This window comes from Siphateles boraxobius, unplaced genomic scaffold, assembly GCF_051911475.1.
Source record: "Siphateles boraxobius isolate OS27281-9 unplaced genomic scaffold, OSU_SipBor_1 22, whole genome shotgun sequence".
NCBI classification, from domain to species: Eukaryota; Metazoa; Chordata; class Actinopteri; order Cypriniformes; family Leuciscidae; genus Siphateles; species Siphateles boraxobius.
In genome coordinates this window covers 40,845,279-40,861,863 of record NW_027508833.1, presented here as the reverse complement: position 1 = coordinate 40,861,863, position 16,585 = coordinate 40,845,279, and the positions used below count along the sequence as shown (strand labels likewise).

The 16,585-nt window shown below is 38.8% G+C and overlaps 1 protein-coding gene and 1 long non-coding RNA gene across 3 annotated transcripts in view; both read left to right on the top strand.

The window, feature by feature from the left end:
• The window catches only part of cdin1 (CDAN1 interacting nuclease 1), a 122,712-nt gene that overhangs the window by 55,199 nt on the left and 50,928 nt on the right, over positions 1 to 16,585 (top strand). For both annotated transcript variants that reach the window (XM_077240171.1, XM_077240172.1), the window contains 5 exons: positions 1,651 to 1,733; positions 2,725 to 2,774; positions 5,385 to 5,452; positions 7,924 to 7,989; positions 8,236 to 8,341. In XM_077240171.1, coding sequence (XP_077096286.1) covers positions 1,651 to 1,733; positions 2,725 to 2,774; positions 5,385 to 5,452; positions 7,924 to 7,989; positions 8,236 to 8,341 — 373 coding nt within the window. The remainder of the gene's footprint in view (positions 1 to 1,650; positions 1,734 to 2,724; positions 2,775 to 5,384; positions 5,453 to 7,923; positions 7,990 to 8,235; positions 8,342 to 16,585) is intronic.
• Positions 9,216 to 9,932, top strand: LOC143747395 (uncharacterized). The gene is made up of 3 exons (XR_013206727.1): positions 9,216 to 9,524; positions 9,562 to 9,639; positions 9,862 to 9,932. It is a non-coding gene; the product is annotated as an uncharacterized LOC143747395 (long non-coding RNA).

Below are 16,585 nucleotides of genomic sequence, written 5' to 3'. Positions count from 1 at the left end.
AGAAGGGGTGGAATATGATGAACGCACATGTAAGATCCAGACAGCTGAAACACAATATTTTTTAAATCGGTTTAAATGATTGATTCATAAAGACTTGACTTGTTTCATTACTGGATTAATCAGCGCTCTAGCGGTTAATAAACAGACATGCATGCGTCTTGTGTGCCGCTGTACACCGATGACAGGTGTGTCTGTGTGTGTGTGTGTGTGTGATAAGTCTCAAGAGCTCATTTCTTTATGTGCCGTCGGCATTTATATTTCTTTATGGACTAATACTAGAATATATGTTTTATTATGAACTTTTAGCATGAAAACCAAAGTTTTTGTGACAAAGGTCAGAACTCCTGTTATGATGTAGATTTTTTTGAGGTGCACTTTTGTCATAAATTAATCTATTACTGTTCCTACATAATTTGAAACAAAAAACAGTGGTAAAATATCTATTTAGGAGTCTTAAGCCCTATTCGGACGGGACTGGTGTAACATGGAGAGGAGGGGTACAGTAACCGTCCGGATGTGCATCTCAGGGATCATCATGGACAATGTCAGTAAAGATTACAGCGACTTTTACCTTCAGTAAAAAGGTCTGGAAAAATGAGCTCAGGTAATGCTAATCCAGTGCGAATAGACCCGCTGTAAATATGTACGTAAATATTTCGTCATTTCGTGTTTAAAAGTAGTTTTCCGGGGTTTTTCAAATATGAAGACGCTTGAAAAGGCATTCAGTTGTGTTCTAGACGCTGGGACAGATCTGTGGCCAAACGCAAGTGTTTTACACACCGTTCAGATCAGAAAGAAGATCGAAAGCACTAGTTAGAGGCACAAAACATGGTTTAGCGTTAGCTAAGTGCCCATTCCCAACACAATCCAATCTGAAGTTTATTAATACATCATTCGACCTGACATAACTGTTATATATATAAATATAGGTTATCTGTGTGTTTTGCATGGTGCGGATTGACCATTAATATTACAGACGTCCTGTGGTAAAATTACATTACTCATCTACCCTTGTAAAGCTAATCCTGTCCGAATAGGGCTTTAGACCTTTCCAACGATATATAGTTTGTCATGATTATATTAGGATTTAATTGTAATATAGTGAAGTAAACTGGCGTCCTGCTGGCGGGACAGTGAAAAATGGCCATGAAAAAACAAAATGATGGCTTTTATTGTGCACAAACCTCACATTATAATTAAAGTGCAAGTTGACTTCAGGGAATAAAATGAAATGCTATTTGATAATCACCCTTTGAAGTATCATTTATTTCACATCACCATCTGTGTGAGCTGAACAAGGCCTCATATTTCCCATCATGCACTGGCTAGTGTTTGATCCACTCAGTGTTACTCACATATGAATCTCTCTAGATACTCTCTTCAATCTATTAAATCTGAATATGATTTTATGTTGGAGTAATAGGGAATCAATCCAGGGGCTGATTTACACTGTTAGTGCACATGAATGGAGTAAGTTCTTCCTCCTGCATGAATCAGCTCATCCACACCAAGCATCCGCGTGCACATATCAATACTACAGGTGTAGGAGTTTAATAATGGGATGCATGTTCATCGATTCCTGCTCAAATTCAGCTGCACTCTGGCCTTTCATCTGGAAATGTGTAACGCATGTGTCTCTGTCTCCATCAGCAACATCCAGACTCGCCCTCAACAACATGCTGCGCGAGCCACATCTGATCCCGGACCTGCTGTTAGCCAAACACGTCGAGCAGGTGCTAGCGCTCAACCAGCATCATCTGCTTCTCTGTGCCTTTCTGTTCTAGACGAATATTGCTCTTTACTAGCGTTGTTAAAAGTACAGATACTTCGGTACCAAGTTGATACTTAAAGTCCCCCTGTAGTCAATAGTTTTATCCCTTAAAACGCATCTTTAATCACCAAAATTACATATTTAAAAGTTTTTTTCCTTGAAAAAAATGTCTTCATGCCTTAAAATATCTTGAATGTAACTCGACACCCTTGCCTCATTTAGTATGTGCGGTTCTATGAATATGCAAATGAGCCCCGCCTCCACTCACTCACTCACTCAGAGATCCACTCGTTGACGATCACACGTTGATCTGATTGGTTACAAGGTAGTTTGTGACGTCAGAAACACCAGCGATTTCAAAGCGTGTTATTGAGACTGTCTTTGGTTCACTGCAGTTTTAAGGAGAAAATACTCAGCAATGCTGTCGACTTATGAATTTACACATGGTTTGTCTTAAAGCATATTAAAAACACCATATAGACACATAAACAACATTAAAAGCTGGATTTTCACCACAGGGGGACTTTAAACACAAATATCTATTTGTTTTTGCAGCTTTGAGAATATTAGCCAATCACAGACATGGTTGTTGAGCATTTGAACGCAATGGCCAATCAGAGGCTTTTCAGTTAGTCAGAATCCTAACAAAAACATAGCAAACGTCATAACAAGCACGAATGAGATTTAAAAGATTCTGTCTGCCAAAAATGACTCTGTATACAATTAAATGATGAATTTTCTCTGTTATTCTTAAACTTCTTTATACTCGTTTTATCTGCAATCTGCTGAAGATCTTTAGTTTGTGGTCAAAGAAACATTTGTTAGATTCTTAGTAAACTGTACAAACTCAGATGTTCTCATGTGAATCCGACCTGCTGATGGTCGGCGCTGCAGTGCATGCTGGGAGTTTGTAATGGATGTTGAGGGGACAGTAATATTTCTTCTGTTTTCAGTGTACAGTAAACGACTGCTGTTATGGACCGCTGGTCGACTGCATCAAACAGTATCCTTCCCATAAAACCTTAAGCCTGGAATTGACGAGGAGCTGTTCACAGGGATGAGATGTGCCGAGCTTCACCTGACATAAAACTCGTGCTCGAGGTTTGTGTGTGTGTGTGTGTGTGTGTGTGTGTGATTTCCTCACATATGCGGGATTATATTTTAGCACGTCCAGATTTGATCTACATCAGTGTAAGGATGATGTATTTTCATACCTCACATTTATTTCACTTCCAACACTTTCTAATTCAGCAAATTTGACTGAATCCAGATGATTTCACAATTTTGGATTTGATTTTGTTGATTATTTACCATTTGGTTAATCAGATTTCATGACACTCCAGTCAGTTGTAGTTCTCAGTGGATGTTAGAGTAATCCATGTTTCACAGATTTTAATCCCGTCCGAATCTGAAAAGTCTGTGATTTTTGGCTAACTCAAAGATCGTCTGAGAAATATAGTCCCGTCCGAACGAGATTGTCTGTCTTACTGTGGTATTACCACGCTTTATTTACACTTGACCTAAAGGTGTCTTTGTTACACTGTACTGTAATTATTACAGGCTGTTTTTTACTGTGTTTTGGCGGATTATTGGACTAGTCGACTAGTTGGATACTAAATCTCTGCTTAAGCGTTAATGAAATTACTTGTGGTGAACACATCCATTTAATTAAAGTAAATCTGAAAGAAAATAAATATTAGTTGAAAAATTTTAAATGATGATTAGAAATGTTGCCTTGGCAACTAAAAGTGAAATAAAAAATAAATGAAGCCTAAATATTTATCAAGTAAAATGACACAATAACAAAACTCAAAATACTAAAAATGTACATGAAAACTTAAAATATAAGAGTAAAAACTATTTTTAAATATTGAATTAAAATTAAAACTAAAATTAAAATAACACTGCTGTAAAGTTTTTCAATAGGATTTTTATTTTAAAATAACATGAAATAATTCATTAAAAGTCATATGTGATGCATGCAACCAAAGCACGTGATCTTCTGCTACTCCCGTTTCTGAAAACACACTCTTCAGTCTCTCTAATGAACACAGAGATGTTTCAGTCAATCCTTAAAATGCTCATAAAGTTTTGTAACAGAAAGCGAGTTGAGGTTCGTGCTCTTCTCAGACTGTGTGAGTGTGTGAAGGGTCACAGGGTTTGTCTGTCCATGGTCACTCAACCCCACCCCCCCCCCCCCCCAGATCTTTTCAGGCGTCAGCATTTACTTCCTCTGCATCTGCTCCGGTTCATCGTATCGCCCACTGCACCGCCCCGTCACACACACACACACACACACATCAAACCATGAACACGTGAGGTGGAAAAAGGCTGTTTTTGTAACATATGAAATATGATTATTGAAAGGCAAGTTGTTGTCTAATTTAACTCCCAGGTCTTAAACTGTAGAGGATGAAGTTACAGAACATCCTCCTAAATTATATTCTAAGAGATTCTGTGTACAGGTTTCAGGTCCAGTAAGTAATACCTCAGGCTTAAATTAATTTATAGAAGAACATTACAGGTCATCCAATATTTTATATCTTTAACACACTCAACTTAGATTATTTCGAGAATTCCTCTGGTCGTGATGAAATATATAGCTGAGAATCATCAGCATAACAGTGGAAACTAATTTAATGTTTTCTTATAATATTACCAAGTGGCAGCATATATATTGAGAAAAACAGAGGGCCGAACACAGAGCCTTGCTGCACTCCATAATTTACTGACATTATCTTAGATTTTTCCCTGTATAAATAGACAAAAGGGTAACGGTCTGATAGATACGATCTAAACCACCTTAATGCCTGTCCCTGAATACCAGTGTAATTTTGTCGATGATCTAAGAGTATTTTATGATCTATAATGTCAAATGCAGCACTAAAATCAAGTAAAACTAGTATTGAGATACAGCCTTGGCCAGAAGCTAGAAGTAAGTTGTTTGTAATTTTAACGAGCGCAATGTAAGTGCAGTGTTTGTGCTGCAGATCTGAAAGATTCCTCAAAGTGTTGTTGAGGAGAGTTCTGCTACTTAGTAAAAGTGATCAGAAGCATCATTCTCACCTGTTAGAATAGAAAACAAGTAGAAAAAACTCCCAGAGATGTTCATTGAAGGAGGAACCCGAGACACATCTACAGACCAGAAGATCACGAGACTCTTTTCTCACCAGACAGGGAAGACAACGCCTAGCAACCACTCATATTACCATAGTAACCACCCTAGCAACATCCTGTCAACCACTCAGAACACCTTAGCAACACCCTTGCCATTGTGATGTTGAGCTTTGCCGAGACGGATCTGTGCCGTGACCGTGTTTATGATCTTTAGGTCAGAGAGGTTTGTCTCACACTTCATATTACAACAAAACACACATTTTTCTGCTGTTACCACAGCAACCCTGCTCAGCCGTCTAAGTGTTTCCATGGCAACCGGGCACAGGTAACATTTAGAAATGGGCTTGTAGAAGTTGACTGTCCAAATTTTCACGGTAATTTCCATGAGAAATGAGGAGAGCGCACACAAATTAAAGCACACAACTGTTTCTGATTGCCATAAATGAGGGGTTTTGTGAAGTTTGTTTGCAGTACGTCCTTAACCATGTTCTCACAGTGCCATCGGTCAGGAACATGAAGATATCCTACGAGATAAACTCAGAGAGAGAAACCTGTCGTTTCTAGGTAAGCCTCCTGTCTTTAATTTAGACTGCATCTGCTACCCTGTTTACACTTTTGCTTGTGTGTTTGTTTTTATTTAAAGGGGTCCTATTATGTCCTTTTCCGAAGTCTTGATTTTGTTTTTGGGGTATACTAGAATATATTTTAATGCTTGATTGTTCAAAAAACAATTTTTTTTCACATATTTTACATTATTTCAGCTCCTCTCTCCCCAGTCTGGTTGAACGCGTTGTTTTCGATTAAGCCCCTCCTTCCGAAATACGAAATGTGCTGTGATTGGTGAGCTGGCCCAGTGTGTTGTGATTGACAGTGCCTAGCGTGTTTTTGGGAGCGCGTTCATAACCGTGAGCTCTACTCAGTTTAAAAATGGCACCAATTTCAAACCTGATTCAGACCCTGACTATGTTATCAGACAAGAAGATTGTGCTGAACGCAATTCAAATACTGATTTCACAGGACGTTTCAGAGTGGTATGTTTTTTTTTTTTGGTTGCAATTTTCTTATAGATATGATGTTATCCACCATTTAATCATATTTGTTGGAAAACTATTGTAATACAAACAGTAATCGATCACAAAACCATGGTTAATTTTCCTAAGGGCCGGTGAACAGTCTTACAAAAGCTCCAGTAAACACTACATCAATACTGTAATGTTAGTTAGCAGGCTAGCGGAGGCAAAGCTTTGCCCTTCCTTTACATCATAGCTATCACCAGCGATTTAAAAGCGTGTTTTTGAGACTGTCTTTGGTTCACTGCAGTTTTAAGGAGAAAATACTCAGCAATGCTGTCGACTTATGAATTTACACATGGTTTGTCTTAAAGCATATTAAAAACATCACATAGACACATAAACAACATTAAAAGCTGGATTTTCACCACTCTAAAGAAGTGCGGCAGTACATTATTAATATACTGTACCCCTAGTGTTGAATGATGCGTTGGTGTCACATGTTTCTTGAGGAAGGATTCAGATGTGACCCGTTCTGACCCGTCTGAGGGTGTTTGGGCTCGTGGGTCACATGGCCTGATGAATGGATTCTGAGACCGCTCATTAATTCTCATCAAAGGTGATGTACAAAGATGATCTTCACACCGTGACCGTGTGGACAGACCCTCGCCCTCGCCCTCACGCCCTGTAGCGGTTCAGCTCGACTGGACACGGAATGACCCGCTCACTGTGATTTAATGGAGAAATCAGGTGTTTCACCAGGACTCAAGGACAATGGCTGAGGACACGGATACAACACACCCTCCATCACCATCCCAGACGTTTGTGCAGAGCCAGCAAACATTTCACAGATGAAGCGACTTCTGTTGCTTTCCAATCTTCAGAGGACTGTGCTTTGTTTGCGGTGACCGAGGTCGCGTTTATGTGTATATCCTTCGCCGGAAGTTTTTTAAAGGTTTTTAAAAAAATCATGAGGAAACCATATAATCATAATAATTGTGAATTTGAAAAGTTAGCTGCATTTGGTTTTTGACCATTGAAAGAGGGTAAAATTCAACAAATTGAATATGGGATGCCCATATCTCTGGGATTGAACCATATAGAGCCTTAAAAAGTAAGATTCCAAAAGAGAAGTTTAATAAGAATTAGAATCTATAAGGATGTTAAGATTTCTTTAATACTTTGAGTTACAGGCATGCACCACTTTGGAAAAGGAATAGTTATGGCACTGTTGTATATTCTATGCAATTGAGTTAATAGAAAAACAAGATCCATTTCTAATTTCAACATTATTTGTTGTTCAGATATTCTTCTTTAAAAGAAAAAAGCATCAGCTGTGTGCACAGTGTCCCACATTTGGGTTCTGACCACTGAAAATGTGTTTAATTTGCCATTTTACTCACAGAGCCGCATTAAGATCCCCATATCTCTGGGATTGCCTTAACAATTAAGATACTAAAAGAAAAGTTTAATAAGAATTAGAATCTAGAAGGATGTTAATATAGCTCTAATCTTGAGTTACAGGCATGCAAACTTCATGCGAAAAACACAAATGCTTTTTGCCATTTAAAGCTTTTTATAGAAGTGTTTTAAAGTAGTAACATCATGAGAAATACATTTAATCAAAATAAAGATGCAACAGATGCAACTTTTGATCTTAGATATGCATTAGTAAATGTTGAGATTAACATTAGCTGCAATTAATAAATGCTGTAGAAGTATTGTTTATTGTAAGTTGATTTTATTTGTAGTGGGTAAAATCATAAGTAAAGTACAAATAATTTTCTGTACTTTTTACAGCAATTAACTCACTATCAGTGAAACGGATTTATTTGAATTGTGGGTAAAGTCGAGAAAGATTGTCGGTGTAAATTATCTCTTACTGAAGGCTGGAGCCGATAAAAACTACATTGAACATGACAACAAATGCACAGTTTGTGTGTGATATTCACCAAAAAAAAAAGACTGTTCAGTTCAGGGTCAAAGAGATGGAAAATTGAGTTTAAAGATGTCTTTTCCGTACAGATGAGAACCAGCTCCGGACCAAAGGCTACGACAAAACCCCCGACATCATTCTGGAGGTGCCGATAGGTGAGCGCTGCTTACGCTCTTCACTTCAGGAACATTTTAAACATCTGGCTGATGTCGTTTACTTTCAGTTTAATTGGACTTTAGTTCACAGATGTCCCATCAAGTCAGTTTTGCATGAAAATAATCTGGCATTTGACTAAAAATAGCTTGCAGTTTGTGTTTGTTAGCCTGCTAATCGCTCTGCCTCTGTCTAAACACTGTTATAGTCTTGAGATCAGCAGTTTGAGGTGTTGTGTTTCTCCACAGCTGTTGATGGTCACATCGTTCACTGGATTGAGAGCAAGGCTTCGTTTGGAGACGACCACAGCCATCACGCTTACCTGAACGAGCAGTTCTGGAGCTACTGCAACAGGTCACACACACACACACTTCACACAGAACAACCACAGCATCGGGACACCATTACTTCACATACACACATGTCCTACACTTATGTTCATACTGCACTGCAAAGTTCTTATTATACACTAAAACATTGATGAACTGATAAAGTCATGCAAAGCACAAATATCAAATATAAATACAAGTGCAGTTTTTGAAAGACTTGCTGAAATCAAGAATCCTTTATAAGTCATAAAGACCATGTTGTAGTTCAAGCAAAATCGAAGAACGAACTGGTGTGACGTCATTTTAATTAAAATCAGGCCAAAACAAAGTTCGTTTGGAGTTTGAAACAGCTTGTCAAAGTGATCTTTCTGGAAAGGTTTGTTCCGGCTGGTAAACAACTCTGAACTCCCATTGGTCAGTGGTAATGATGTAATAGGTGGGTGTGGCTTTTGGTCTGTGATGATGATGTAATAGGTAGGTGTGGCTTTGGTCAGTGGTGATGATGTAATAGGTGGGTGTGGCTCTGGTCAGTGATGATGATGTAATAGGTGGGTGTGGCTCTGGTCAGTGATGATGATGTAATAGGTGGGTGTGGCTCTGGTCAGTGATGATGATGTAATAGGTGGGTGTGGCTCTGGTCAGTGATGATGATGTAATAGGTGGGTGTGGCTCTGGTCAGTGGTGATGATGTAATAGGTGGGTGTGGCTCTGGTCAGTGATGATGATGTAATAGGTGGGTGTGGCTCTGGTCAGTGATGATGTAATAGGTGGGTGTGGCTCTGGTCAGTGGCGATGATGTAATAGGTGGGTGTGGCTCTGGTCAGTGGTGATGATGTAATAGGTGGGTGTGGCTCTGGTCAGTGGCGATGATGTAATAGGTGGGTGTGGCTTTGGTCAGTGATGATGATGTAATAGGTGGGTGTGGCTCTGGTCAGTGATGATGATGTAATAGGTGGGTGTGGCTCTGGTCAGTGATGATGTAATAGGTGGGTGTGGCTCTGGTCAGTGGTGATGATGTAATAGGTGGGTGTGGCTCTGGTCAGTGATGATGATGTAATATGTGGGTGTGGCTCTGGTCTGTAGTGATGATGTAATATGTGGGTGTGGCTCTGGTCAGTGGTGATGATGTAATAGGTGGGTGTGGCTCTGGTCAGTGATGATGATGTAATAGGTGGGTGTGGCTCTGGTCAGTGATGATGATGTAATAGGTGGGTGTGGCTCTAGTCAGTGTTGATGATGTAATAGGTGGGTGTGGCTCTGGTCAGTGGTGATGATGTAATAGGTGGGTGTGGCTCTGGTCAGTGATGATGATGTAATAGGTGGGTGTGGCTCTAGTCAGTGATGATGATGTAATAGGTGGGTGTGGCTCTGGTCAGTGGTGATGATGTAATAGTTGGGCGCGGCTCTGGTCAATGATGATGATGTAATAGGTGGGTGTGGCTCTGGTCAGTGGTGATGATGTAATAGGTGGGTGTGGCTCTGGTCAGTGGTGATGATGTAATAGGTGGGTGTGGCTCTGGTCAGTGGTGATGATGTAATAGGTAGGTGTGGCTCTGGTCAGTGATGATGATGTAATAGGTGGGTGTGGCTCTGGTCAGTGGTGATGATGTAATAGGTGGGTGTGGCTCTGGTCACTGATGATGATGTAATAGGTGGGTGCGGCTCTGGTCAATGATGATGATGTAATAGGTGGGTGTGGTTCTGGTCAGTGGTGATGATGTAATAGGTGGGTGTGGCTCTGGTCAGTGGTGATGATGTAATAGGTGGGTGTGGCTCTGGTCACTGATGATGATGTAATAGGTGGGTGCGGCTCTGGTCAGTGATGATGATGTAATAGGTTGGTGTGGCTCTGGTCAGTGATGATGATGTAATAGGTGGGTGTGGCTCTGGTCAGTGATGATGTAATAGGTGGGTGTGGCTCTGGTCACTGATGATGATGTAATAGGTGGGTGCGGCTCTGGTCAGTGATGATGATGTAATAGGTTGGTGTGGCTCTGGTCAGTGATGATGATGTAATAGGTGGGTGTGGCTCTGGTCAGTGGTGATGATGTAATAGGTGGGTGTGGCTCTGGTCACTGATGATGATGTAATAGGTGGGTGCGGCTCTGGTCAGTGGTGATGATGTAATAGGTGGGTGTGGCTCTGGTCAATGATGATGATGTAATAGGTGGGTGTGGTTCTGGTCAGTGGCGATGATGTAATAGGTGGGTGTGGCTCTGGTCAGTGGTGATGATGTAATAGGTGGGTGTGGCTCTGGTCAGTGGTGATGATGTAATAGGTGGGTGTGGCTCTGGTCAGTGGCGATGATGTAATAGGTGGGTGTGGCTCTGGTCAGTGGTGATGATGTAATAGGTGGGTGTGGCTCTGGTCAGTGATGATGATGTAATAGGTTGGTGTGGCTCTGGTCAGTGATGATGATGTAATAGGTGGGTGTGGCTCTGGTCAGTGATGATGTAATAGGTGGGTGTGGCTCTGGTCAGTGGTGATGATGTAATAGGTGGGTGTGGCTCTGGTCTATGATGTCTGGATAGACACGTGGTGTCTATGAAATCCCGTAAAGACACGTGACAACGATGTGACATGTAATGTCTCAGCAGCGTCTATAGTTAGCTTATGAGCTGCGATTTCTCTCTCCAGAAACCACGCTTGTGAAGTTTTTTCTCTGATTCGATCATAAACTAGCGCATTACGTACCGTTTCACTGCTTTCACTTTAGCGTCATCATTACGACACGGCATTGGTTACGGCTTTTGTTCGCACAGCGCGCGTTCCGGGACTGATCCGGCAATGTTACTGGATCCCCAACCCGACATCAATCCCGGGTCGTGTTTGCGTTCACACACAGAAGGCGTTCTGGCAATTTCCCGGGATCAACGCGCTGTGTGAAAGGGGCTTAACAGTGTCGCAGTTCACTTATATTTCACTCTTCTTAAGTGAAGAACGAAAAAGAACTTTGAGAATACCGTGGCCTAGAAGCTGAATTAGAACCAAAATATTAAAAAGTTAAAAAATAAATAAATACATTTTTATATATATATATATATATATATATATATATATATATATGAAACAGATGTCTATTAAATCAAAACTAAAGTACCAAAACCTGTACATTTAGCATAAATTTGATTCCAGTATTAAAATGCAGATCTAATAATCTTGCTGTGCAAATGTTATTTAGAAACTGTATACATCAGACACATTTTAAAACGGTTCTTTCTATCTTTTGCTTTTGTGTGCCAGTAGTATATCAGTTTTAGATTTCCAAACATTCATTTAGCAAATATTGTAATAATCCAGTCATACTATTTTTCACATTATTTCACAAATACCTGAACAGTTTTAATTAAAAAAAAACATATATAAATGTAATAAATTGTGATAACCAACCTGCTGTATTCAGAACTCTCTACTAGTAAGTCCATGCTTAACCACACAATGCTACTAATATTATTAATATTAATTTACTATTACTCTTGAAGTGATTGCTAAAGACGAATGAAATGTGCTTATATATAAATGAAAACAAAACTACAAACATCCTTTTGTCCGTTACGGTGTCTCATGAGAATCACTTTATTTATCTGATCTGATGCGATGCGCTTGAGCGGCTCCAATGCAGTCTTCAGCATGATCCGTGTGTGTGTGTGTGTGTGTGTGTGTGTGTAGACGTGACACGGCACATGCTGTCATGTCTGTGCGTTGCCTTGTCAGATAAACTTTGGCATGTCAAAAAAAAAAATGTCAGCCCCTTCAGAGTCCACCTTTCAGAGCTGCTTGTAATTTTTAATTGACATTTACATTTGACATTTGCGATGCTCTCGGAGCAGAAGAGCGCCCGTGTCCAGCTTCCTGTCGTCGTCTCTCTCTCAGCCAATCACAGGCTCTGGAGGACCGATCCCTTTACTCATCCCTGCTGTTTATATGAGTTATATCAGGGAAATAGTGAAAAGGTCAGCGAGTTTCCTTCACAGTGACCTTACCAACGATGCCGCATCGTTTTCAATTAGTGCAGCGCATCAGAGTGACACAACTCCTGATTTGATTATTTTCAAGCATTTTCATCATTTGCACCAAATGGCAGTGTTTGCACGGACTATTAATTAGGGCTGCACGATATATATGTGATATGGCTTATGGCTGAGATTTAATGAAGTAAATATGAGCTAGCAGTTTGAGAGTGAAGTGCATCATTTACTCATGATTCAGAACGGCTTGATTCATTTCAGCGTGTAAATGATCGTTCAGCGCCTTCATTTTAGCTATTTGCCGGCAACCTATTTAAATAAAAGCTTGATGGTATTGAAATATGGTAAGAAATTAAGACATGCACATTAGAATTGTAATTTTACAGTAAAATAAAATGTATTGTATTGTTACACTTTTTTTTAAGGTGTCCTTGTTACAGTGTAATTATATATTTTGGTAATGAGTAATATTAAGCAACTATGTTTTCTTACTTTAGGGTTTGGTTGAGGGTTAGTTGCATGTGTTTATGCATAAATTTACTGTTATTACTACGGTAAGTACATATAACGTATGTAACAAGGACACTGTAAAATAAAGTGTTGCACAATTATTTGTACAATACAGTAGTGTTATTTAAATATATTTATATAATATATAATATAAATATTAAAAAAGTAGAAAATGGTAAGAATAAAAAAAAAACTGTGTTCACTTTATGGTTTGAGTTGGTTCTTGTAAAGAGTAAATTTAAGTGTGAACTTCTCATCTCTTCCAGGCCTAAAATAATTTTGCACTTTAAAAGAAAGTCATCATGTTAAAGTATATTTTCAGCTCTTTCTTATTTTTCTGTGCAGATTGTTGAATGATTCATTCTTTCCTAAAAAGAGCTATTCAAGTCATCTGGTTAAACTTCCTGGATTGGACATGAAAGTCCACAAGTCATATTTACCACTGGAAAACTCAGGGATAATTTTGTTACCCAAGTTCCTGAGTTGGGCGTGCCATAAACATTTAAACTTTAGTTAAAGCAGTGCATATTTACATATACATACATGTATGTATCATCATTTGAGGAATATTGTATGTTTTAAACAGTGAAAATAGCCTGTATTTGACATCAGCAAGCTGACTATATTAGTGCAGTGAATGTTTATATGGTTGTCAAATATCATTTTGGCTTTAAATTTACATTATTCATATAGCATACGCTTTTATCCACAGCGACTTACACATGAGAACAATAGAAGCAGTGAAACTAACAGTAGGACCACAATATGCAAGTGCTGTGACCCGTCCCAGTTTAATCTAACATAGTACTTTTTACATTTTTGATCACACACGCACGCTTTAATAAGGTTTTCCCAATAAATAGGCAATAATAATCCACGATTCATGTTCATGTCCGACAACCAAGCACTCGAACGCCACGAGATCGTAATCAGGACTTCAGAAGCCAGCATTACACTCTTAGAAGAAGTGTAACATTCCTCCTTATATAGAACCTTTCTGGCTTTTCAAGAACCCTAGAGGTCCGTGTAGAACCCCATTTTTTGTGTTCTGTTAATTGTTCCTCGTTCTCCCTGAAAACAAATGGAAGTGAGAAATGCGGTGTGTTTTCACCAAACGACAACTGATTTCCTCTCTGAAACTCGCAGCGACAGCATTCATCATGCAAACAGTAGTGTGTGGCGCTCATAATAAACCCGGGCGGTGTGTAATGATGCTTCTCCTATAAAGAGAGGAGGAGAGAAGGATCTCATGCTAAAGACCCGTCGGCCTCTCCTTCCCATCAATCTTCACCGGCTCCGTGACGGATCTGCGCATAATTGAGTTATCCATCTACTCGGATATAAGTTGCATTAAAAATTATTCAGCTGATAGTGAATATTAAGCACATAATAAGGCTTGTGTATGTTTTAGTTGAAGTGTGTGAGGTTAAATGTGTCACGTAATGAAATGCGACTCTGGACTGACGCCTCCTCTAATGGACGACTGCTGGGAGACGGCACACCGGAACATAAGATTAAATATATCCTTTCATAAGCAGTTTCACTTATACAAATGATCAATCTGTCATCGTTTGCTCTCGCACTATTCAGGTGAACACAAAAGATCATGTCCATGCTGCTCTTTTCCTGACTGAATCACTTTAAAGTTTAATGAACTATTCAATAAAAACTAAATCTGAACCAGTTATTTCCAATCATCCCGAGGACAGCTCCATCTAACTGAATGGGAAAAGTCTGAAAGCATTGTTTGTCAAAGTTATTTTGTTCAATCCCATAGATATGGCATCTCAATGCAACTCCATGTTCAGTTTGTTGTATTTGAAACCAAATGTGGTTCACTTTGCACACAACTGAAACTTATTGCATTTAAACTTTAGTCTGAAGAATAAATATTACTGAAACTAGAAATGTATTTCATTTCAAAAGAATTGCATGCAACATCCCTCTCTGAGAGCCAAAATCCTCTGAAACGGTCAAGTTGAGGATGCACTTGCTCTCAAAAGTGTATTTATAAGAGACTAATTTTGAACCAGTTCTAGTGATATTTGAAAAAGGTTTTTGTTGATTTTAGCAGCTTCTGAATCTAGCAAGAGTTCAAATACACAGTATCTCTGAGATTGAACCATATAGAGCCTTAAAAATGAAGATCCCAAAAGACAAGTTTCATAGGAAAAAGAATCTGAAATATGAAGATATGTTTAGTATTTGTTGAGTTACAGACAAGTAAACTTCAGAAGAAAAATATATATTTTTGGCACATTTAGAGAGGGATGTTGACTGCAATTATTTTGATAGAGGGAACCAGGATACATTTCTAGTTCCAGTATTATTTGTTCTTCAGACTTTCCTCTATAAAAACAATAAGAATCAGCTTTTAGAAAAATTAGCTACATTTGGTTTTTGATCATTGAAAGTGGGTAAAATTTTACAATTTGAACATGGAGCTGCTTTGAGATCCCCATATATCTGGGACTGAACCATATAGAGCCTTAAAAATCAATATTCCAAAAGAAAAGTTGAATAAGAATTAGAATATATAAGGATGTTAAGATATCTTTAATACTTTTAGAGTTACAGGCATGCAAACTTTGGAAAAATAATATTTATGGCATCCAGACAGGTATATATTCTATGCAATTGTGTTGATTAAACAACAAATAATTTTGATACTAGAAATGTATCTTTTTTTCCTTCTGATATTCTTCTTTAAAAGAAGAAAAAAGCATCAGCTGTGTGCACAATCACCCACATTTGTTTTTTGACCACTGAAAATGTGTTTAATTCACCATTTTACCGCATTAAGATCCCCGTATCTCTGGGGTTGATCCATCGAGGGCCTTTAAAATGAAGATCCCAAAAGAAAAGTTTATTAAGAAATAGAATCTAGAAGGATATTAAGATTTCTTGAGTTAAAGGCATAAAAACCCATTTTTGATCTTTCACTGTTAGCGTATAATGCAACGAAGATTGATAACAGATTTCACTAATAGACCTCACAATCTCTGTGTAAAAGTAAAATAACATCTTTTCTAAAGTCATTTTTACCCCTGCAAGTTCCTAATCTCAGCTGAAATCTGTCATTTTGAGCCCCTCGACAAATTGTGGATTGCTCCTTAAATATACATCTCTGGCTTTTAATATTTGGGCTTTCCTCTTCATTTATGAATTTCTTTCATCAGACAAAAAATGATCAAAATCTCCATTTTCAAATGCAAAGACAAAAGAGATGTGCACAAGCAATGAGTTTATTAAAACACATGATCATGTTATAACATGCGCTTTCTGTAGCCGACGTTAGTGTAATGAGTTAAATGTCAGTAATGAATAGAGTTGATGGTCACATTTAAAATGAGCAGTTTCTGTTGCAGGACTTTTGGTTTCAGCCATTGATTTTAATCTCAGTGCATCATTAACAGCAGTGTGTGTGTGTGTGTGTGTGTGTGTGTGTGTGTGTGTGTGTGTGTGTGTGTGTGTGTGTGTGTGTGTGTGTGTGTGTGTGTGTGTGTGTGTGTGTGTGTTATATGCGAGTGTGTTCTCAGAGAGCTGGTAATAGAGGCTGCTAAAGGTTAGATCTGATAAAGCGCTGTCACGAGTTGACGAAGATGATGAATGGCCATATAAACCGCAGTATGCCTCATTTCTCCCTTCGGTCACACAGGGTTAATACTCTCAGTTTTGTCATATATATTCTGTGGCTTGACCTCTTGGAAATTGTTGACCCGATCATTTGTGTAATATTTTCTTGAAATCTTTTTGAGACTTTTTTTTTTATGAGAATCGTTGGCAATAGT